Below are 8,178 nucleotides of genomic sequence, written 5' to 3' on the forward strand. Positions count from 1 at the left end.
TTATGCTACCGTTTGTCTGGCCAATTCGGTCAAGTAATCTTTAGCATGTCTTTGCATAAGTGTGCTGCCTATTTGAAATTTATACAGCACGTTGAAAAGTTATGGGCCTGCAAATGAAAGTATGGCTGGCTGGGGTAATGCCGAAAACGTGCGATTACGCACGTGTTAAAAGCACGCTACGTGGACTTTACTGCTGTAGAATAGCAACGCGTATTTTTAGTCACACAAATTACACTTTCAACCGACACAACGGCCTGTTACCTATAAGGAATGATTTACCTGGCATTTTCTTATTATATCACACAATTATAACTTCCAGTGTGCACCGCGTCCTCAAGCTCTTAAAACGCGTGTCATGGATAAAGTTTGAGATAAAATGGCAAAACATCAATGTCGGCATTCCCCGTAGATCATTTATCCCATTTTCGGCTTTCCCCGCAGTCCGGGGCAACGCCGAAAAAGTCACTTCTTTGATATTTTTAGTTTGTGCGCTTAACGGTATGCGAATTCATCAAATGCGCCTGGTATGTTTGAAAGGCAAAAGACTGACCTCTCGAATGACGCCAACAAGAATAGCTTATGTTGTCTACCTTGCGTGCTACGGGCGTCAGAAAAAAAGTATTCGGCGTTCCCCCAACTTCCCCTACTTTTCGTTTTCCTTTATCTTTCCGACTGAACATTCTGTTCTGGGAAGTATCTACCTTCTTACTGTATAGTTGCAGGCTTGCATATGCTAGCTGTCGGAAAGTGTATCCCGTATGAAGCTGGCTAGTGTTGCTGCCTCTGCGGCCCAGGCTAGTGTTAGTGCGGCTGCCGCAGCGGCCGGTAGTGCCGCGCCCGTAGCCCAGTGTCTGAGCCGGTAGTGTGTAGTGTAGCGCGCCGCCAGTCTGACCTGTAGCCGGGCGCGATCCGTGTGTCTTACAGCGTCTGATCCACCAGTCGTCAGCGGCGCTGCTGCCCTCGCCGTCCCGGCCGCCGCCGGCGCCGCTACCCAGCGTGAGTGACGCGGCAAATACTCAGCCAGCTGGCTCTCAGCGCGTACTCTGACTCTCTTATACTCACTTATTTCTTATACTCTGTCCTTTTCTATCTCTTCTTGTCTGTCTAGCTCTTATCGCTCCCTACTCAGGTCATCTACTCTCTCTCTCTCTCTCTCTCTCTCTCTCTCTCTCTCTCTCTCTCTCTCTCTCTCTCTCTCTCTCTCTCTCTCTCTCTCTCTCTCTCTCTCTCTCTCTCTCTCTCTCTCTCTCTCTCTCTCTCTCTCTCTCTCTCTCTCTCTCTCTCTCCTCTCTCTCTCTCTCTCTCTCTCTCTCTCTCTCTCTCTCTCTCTCTCTCTCTCTCTCTCTCTCTCTCTCTCTCTCTCTCTCTCTCTCTCTCTCTCTCTCTCTCTCTCTCTCTCTCTCTCTCTCTCTCTCTCTCTCTCTCTCTCTCTCTCTCTCTCTCTCTCTCTCTCTCTCTCTCTCTCTCTCTCTCTCTCTCTCTCTCTCTCTCTCTCTCTCTCTCTCTCTCTCTCTCTCTCTCTCTCTCTCTCTCTCTCTCTCTCTCTCTCTCTCTCTCTCCTCTCTCTCTCTCTCTCTCTCTCTCTCTCTCTCTCTCTCTCTCTCTCTCTCTCTCTCTCTCTCTCTCTCTCTCTCTCTCTCTCTCTCTCTCTCTCTCTCTCTCTCTCTCTCTCTCCTCTCTCTCTCTCTCTCTCTCTCTCTCTCTCTCTCTCTCTCTCTCTCTCTCTCTCTCTCTCTCTCTCTCTCTCTCTCTCTCTCTCTCTCTCTCTCTCTCTCTCTCTCTCTCTCTCTCTCTCTCTCTCTCTCTCTCTCTCTCTCTCTCTCTCTCTCTCTCTCTCTCCTCTCTCTCTCTCTCTCTCTCTCTCTCTCTCTCTCTCTCTCTCTCTCTCTCTCTCTCTCTCTCTCTCTCTCTCTCTCTCTCTCTCTCTCTCTCTCTCGTAGCATGGCCGCATGGCGCCAGCATGTCGCCCCGGGCGCGTCCCCCGTGCCCCCTCCCTCCCCCTCCCCGACCGACTACCGTGCCGACGGCAGCAGTGGGATGAAAGTGACCAGTCCCGGCGGCCCGCTAGTGGTCTGTTCGAGTGTGGCCTTAGGCCTATTTTATCTGTGTTAGGTGTTCAGTAGAACCTTGAACGCTTCTCTCTATACATGTGCGCAAGAGTGTCGGTATTTTGCGTCGACTCGAGCCCGCGTGCATCCTTGTGTGCCGTGTACCGCGTGCTGCCACCAATCTGACGAGACGTTCTCTCGTTTCAGTAGCTAGAGGCTAGCGCGTGCTCAGAAAGTGTCCAGTAAGTGCGCACTGTGCATGTGATCGGCGCCGGGGTACGTGGGTGGCATGTGGTCCGTTTGGGCGGTGGTGTCCTGTGCAGAGGGTCGCATGTGGTCCCGGCGGGCGGTGTTGGGTGGAGAGTGGGCGTTCGACCAGCTGTCTCGGTCCCAATGGGACTCGTTTGGTGACTAACTGCCGCCTGCCGCTCCCCGCTCAGGCTCCTTTTTTCGTCCGTCTCCATTCCTCCGTCCTGAGCGAGAGTCGAGCGGGCTCTACCCACAGTTGGCACACAAACAGGACGGCGGCCGACCCACTTTGTACCCCGGACGGGAGTCGGCCGGCCGGCGCCGCTCCTATTCTCCTCCCACCGACAGTGCTGTCCAGAGGGTTAGAACGTCCGTCCAGACCGAGCAAACGATCTCTCCTCTCCACCGTCCACCTCGCCTTTCCTTACCACTGTCCACCGTGGACAGAATCCACCCCCACTCGTCCACCGCTGGCCGTCCTACCCACCGTCCACCGTCCAGCGAGGTCGTCCACTCCACTCACCGTCCACCGTGGACAGCTTGTCCACCGTCCTACCCAGCCCAGCGTCCACCGAGGTCATCCGGAATTCGGCGCCCGTCGCGCTCGGTTCTTCGGCTGGCGAGCCGGGCCGTCGAGACGGCCAGCGCTTTTTGTGCGTGTTGGCGACTGTTTGTGCGCGATGGATGGCGCCGGACGGGCCTCCGCCGGACGGGCCTCCGTCGGACGGGCCCGCCCCCGCGGTCTGCTCGGGAGGTGGATCAACCGGCCGAGCGGTTTGAGAGCGGGCGCTTTGGAGAGGCGCGGCAGGGATGCTTCTGTTGCCGCTGATTTCCATTGTGGTGCGGTGGTTGGCTTGGGAACTGACCAAGAAGCTGCCTTCGAATGGCTTAACGTTTTTATTGCGAAAAGTTTGCTTTCTTGAATCGACAATCATTAATATGGGTTGATTTTGCGGCTATGATCTTTAAACAGTACCTTGGAGAGTCCTCGCAATGATGCTTGAATTAAGATCGTAGGATAGCGATTATGTAGATAGGGGTTAGAGCTAACCAGTCTTGTAGGACATAATTTATAGCATGCACTTACCCAAATATAATGCTCAACTAACTACAATAGTTAGAATGTCAATATGCCTAACTTGTACTACGTATTCATATGTGTAATACCAAAATAGTGACCCTTGATGAGCCTTAGCTCATCTGCTCCATTTTCCAATTTCCGCGGCCTCCCTCTCCATACCGCTCCCATACAAACGATCCTCTGAGCCGCTCACCACATCTCGCAGAACCAATGTAATCAACGCCCTCCGAAATCCAGTCGTCAGCTGCTCGGCTATCGTATTTGTGTTCCTGTTGCCAGTAAGTCATTTCCGATGTATTTACATCATTTGACGAACATAAGGCGCGATTTGCAGAGGCTGATGTAACTAGTAAGCTCCCAAGATCTTGCATCAGCCGTTTGGATGTTGTTTTGTGATACGATAGTTTTTCGTCTAGTACCATGTTTAGAGAGTAATATTCAGGTGGTAATCGGTGAGCATTTTTGGCCCGCTGGCTCGTTGCAAGCCGTGTGCACTTTCCACCTCGGTGCCCTGTTCTGTGGCCCGCTGACCGCTGGTCCTGCCTTGTCCTGTGGTCCGCTGACCGCCGGTCCTGCCCTGTCCTGTTGTTGTTGTTTGCTCGATTTTATTGAATGTTTTCGCATAAATAGACATAAGGCAGTCTGGGATCGGTGCAAAAGCTATTCAGCTTATTTCATGGCACCTCTCCCTCACACACTCTAGCTCATTCACACGTCATTCATGACAAGAAAAAAAAACATCGGGTGCAACACAAATAATGATAAACCGAAGTTTTGATAATCGAATTAAAAGAAAAATACAATGAAAAATTAAGTACACTTAAAAGTATAAAATAATCGTTGGTATCAACTAAGTTACGCATAAACATAAGTAACTAAAGTAAAGCTGCCGCCTCTGAGGTAAGTTCACTGGCGAGTGGCGATGTCCGTAAGAAAGGGCCGCTGTCACCGCCGCGCGGCCACGCCGCCGCCAGCCGCCGCCGAAGTCCTGATGGTGAGGGATTTTTCAATGTAAATCTGGAAGCACTCGGCGACGCGCCGACCATCCTCTGCGCTAAGGGATTTGCCGTGGAAGAGGATGTCTAGTTTTTGTTCTGATGGAAGGTGTGTAAAGTTTTGAATTGTATCGGAGAGATCGGTGAATAAATTATCTCTCTCAACGACTCCTGTGGTCCTGTGGTTCCTGGTCCTGCCATGTCCTGTGGCCTGCTGACCGCCGGTCCTGCCCCGTCCTGTGGTCCTGTGGTTCCTGGTCCTGCCATGTCCTGTGGCCCGCTGACCGCCGGTCCTGCCCCGTCCTGTGGTCCTGTGGTTCCTGGTCCTGCCATGTCCTGTGGCCTGCTGACCGCCGGTCCTGCCATGTCCTGTGGCCCGCTGACCGCCGGTCCTGCCCCGTCCTGTGGTCCTGTGGTTCCTGGTCCTGCCATGTCCTGTGGCCCGCTGACCGCCGGTCCTGCCCTGTCCTGTGGCCGCCGACCTCGGATCCATCAGAGGCACCCGTCGACACCGGGCATAGCGCGTGTGCGCCGCGCCGGGCGAAAATAATTACCTCACCGGCTCCGCTATCTCCCACGCTCCCCCGTATCATCCCCTCCCCGCCCTCTCTTTCTCCTCTTTTCCTCTCTCCCACTCTCCCCTTGTCCTCCCCTCACCCTCTCGCTCTCCTCTATCTCTCTCACACGCACACACGCACACATATTCTCCTTCCTCGATCTCTCCCTCTCTACATCTATCTATCATGTATCTATTTCCCGCATATCCTTATTGTGTCTCTGTACCATATCGGAGTTGCTCGCTAGTCGCTCATATTTATTCTCCTCCAACCCTCACACTCTATCTTTCTCTTTTTCACACACCAGCTTTCTTTCTGTTTCTCTTGCTCGTCCACGCAAACGACGTCTATAATCATCTAGCATGACATGTAGGCAAAGCACCAGCAATGTAGCCGTGCACTTTGAATAGTTTACCAAATATCCACATTTGCAAAGGTCCTCAGTGGAGCATAGCTCAAGAAGTCTGTAGCAGCTATAATTTTTATTTCACATGTTCTTAGTTATGAGACAGTGCACCCAAGCAAAGGTCAGGGAAGCACTGTATATGAACCAAGCATGCTGAATGCAGCTTGTAGGAGGCATGTATTTGCCTGGTATGATAGAAGCAGCTTTGGACATTTACTCAATCTGTATTGAAATTGCGCTACATGCATTTTGAGTTATGAAGAAGGCTTACATATGTCTCGTTAGCTTTTAGGCATGCACCATTGCATATCGTCTCATTTGTTGCTTTGCTAATGGTTTGCGCTTATTCTTACGTTATCTTATTATAGTTATTTTTAGTCTTGTTAGATACGCTTCGCAGTAATTTAGCCCAGAAATAATGAAGCATTTCATTTCGCAGAAAAAAAAAATGCGGCTAGTGCATACTTGGCTGATGCGCCATTCGTCTAACCCTTTCTAACTTTATCCGGGGCGGCTCGCCAACCCTGACCACTAATCCGCCGGCCCACGGGCGGCCGTTGGTGGATTCCCCACCACCCGTGACGTCATCTCCCGCCTCCAGTGACGTCACACGCGTGTCTGTGTGCTGCCGGCAGGACGTCGACCCAGCGACGCCGCTCGCTGCGTTCAGCGGCGCCGCCACCATGCCCCACCCCCAGTCTACAACGCCTCTCTCATCTAAGAAGAAGTTTAAGGCAAGCTCGCTGGGGTATTCAGCGTCAAAGCTCCTGTAGCCGGCGCGGCAGTGACGGCGTACCGCCGCTGCCGGAGCGCAGCCTGCCGCGGCGGCTGGCGCGCGCGCTCAGTCTCACCGGCGTGCAGGGCTCGACGGCGCCCGGCTGACAGCGACACTTTGTGAGCACGCGCCCGTCCCGGTGCCGGGGCGGTCTGTACATACGGAGAGAGTGGGGCCGGCAGCAGCCAGCCGCCGGCCCGGAGCGTCTGTGTGCGTGTGTGCGTGACGGGCCTCTGAGGACCTCTGAGGCCCGTCGGGGTATTTATACTCGATTAAGTAACGGGACCACTGCTGCGTAGCGTGCCGACCGACCTGGCCCGCGGTGGGAGTGTTTTCTGTTGACCGCTGGCTGCGCGGGGCGGCTCCCTCGGCCGCAGTCGGGACGGCCGGCGGCCCGGCCCCGCTTAGTCACCCATCTATCAGCGCGCGTTTTCTGGGTATCAGCCATGACTCACTTCTTGTTGTCGATCTGTGTGAGTGCGTCGAGTGCCTGTGATCGAGCCGGGTTGCAGTGTGGTTGAACAGTGAGGCGCCCGGCGAGCCCGTGATAGGCTAGACGTGGCGTGCTGGTGCGAGTGTGCTGGCGAGAGATGTAGGTACTAATGGACGGAATTGTGAGATTATCCGGCTCGTGAGTGTGTGTGTGACTAGAAACTGCCCTCGCTTCGGGAATGATACTATTCATCATCTTCTGTTATACTCGTGTGTATCAAGCGCCTGCGCCAGTGATTCGCTGCATTTACGTCAAATCGCCAAGCTAGGTCCGTTCTAGGTTTTATACCGGTTGTCCTGTGAGGATCTGAATACATTAGTAGTGCTTTCTATTACTCCCTGTTTGTGATGTCAGTTCTGTAGCTGGGACACACAGTTGCAGCTAGTTCTGTAGATGGTTTACTGGGCGAGGGTTGTGCCAGGCGGGTGAACACCTGCGCACCACCTGACGCTGATGCAGCGGGGAGGGTCGGCAGTGCTGCGGCACACCTCGGCTCGGGTCGGGGATGGAGGAGTGGTGGTTCGAACCGCTCCGCACGCTCCACGCGCTGCCACTACAGTGGGCGATTAAATAGGTGGGGAGTCTGCAACAGGTTACTGGGATCAGAAATGTAGTTACAAAGTGTAGTGTCTTGACTCTTTGGGAACGAAACAACGATAATAACCATATTCACATTAGGCCTTTGGGACGAAGTTAGAATAAATTACCTGAGAGAAAATGACACCAGATGGTATTTCAACAAACGTGACGGTTGTCATACAGACCAGACCCGTTTCGCGATATTAGCGGCTTTTATCTGATATAACTGGCTAGTTCAGCTGGAGAGAGTGAGTCTGAATTTGGAGAGCAATCAAACACGTTCGGTTGGCAATTGATGACGGACCGGGAGGCAGTTGGTGCCGCCATCACCGACAGCTGGGGTGAAATTCCAAACAAACGTCTGCTGTCCCCTTTGATCCGACTGCCCACCTGGACATTTACATCGACTGATGGAGGCCGGGTACGATCCGTTTGTCGCGCTAATGGAACAGTCCGTTTCATGGCGGTCGTCAGCTCCCTTAGACGAGTCGCTGGGCATCCTGTCGGCCCAGGAGAACCGTAGGGGGACCTGGCCGACCTGTTGTGTCGCAATGTCACATTGCTGCGGTGTGTCGCAGTGACGTGGCCGTCTGGTGTCACAGTGGCCCGGCCGTCTGCTGTGTCACAGTGCAGTGGTCCGGTGTGTCACAGTGGCCGGGCCGCCTGGTGTCGCAGTGGTCTGGTCCGGCCGCCTGGCCCTGGTGTCACAGTGGTCCGGCCGTCTGGTGTCACAGTGGTCCGGCCGTCTGGTGTCACAATGGTCCGGCCGTCTGGTGTCGCAGTGGTCTGGTCCGCCTGGTGTCACAGTGGTCTGGCCGCCTGGTGAGTCACAGTGGTCTGGCCGCCTCACAGTGGTCCGGCCGCCTGTGAGGCCGCCGGGTCGGGGATCTGTACCGACTCGCAGCTCGTCTGAATAGAGTGAGACTCGGAAGCCACGTCGAGCGGTGCGCCAGCACCTGTGGAGGCGGCGCCTGTCATGTGACCTCATATGCGGC

The 8,178-nt window shown here is 54.1% G+C and overlaps 1 protein-coding gene across 18 annotated transcripts in view; it reads left to right on the forward strand.

Annotated features, from left to right (window-relative positions):
* Positions 1-6,938, forward strand: part of LOC122374895 (protein ECT2-like) — a 48,620-nt gene extending 41,682 nt beyond the window's left edge. For 8 of the 18 annotated variants that reach the window (XM_043354068.1, XM_043353992.1, XM_043354045.1 and 5 more), the window contains one exon: positions 5,972-6,938. In XM_043354068.1, the coding sequence (XP_043210003.1) occupies positions 5,972-6,109 (138 nt within the window). In that variant the 3' untranslated portion in view covers positions 6,110-6,938. Of the gene's footprint in view, positions 1-924; positions 997-2,255; positions 2,291-5,971 lie in introns of all 18 variants that reach the window. The other 10 variants (XM_043353956.1, XM_043353968.1, XM_043353975.1 and 7 more) reach the window with 3 other exon arrangements.
* The last annotated feature ends 1,240 nt before the right edge of the window (positions 6,939-8,178 follow it).

The sequence above is a fragment of the Amphibalanus amphitrite genome, unplaced genomic scaffold (genome assembly GCF_019059575.1).
Source record: "Amphibalanus amphitrite isolate SeventyFive unplaced genomic scaffold, NRLGWU_Aamphi_draft 000040F_arrow, whole genome shotgun sequence".
Lineage (NCBI taxonomy): Eukaryota > Metazoa > Arthropoda > Thecostraca > Balanomorpha > Balanidae > Amphibalanus > Amphibalanus amphitrite.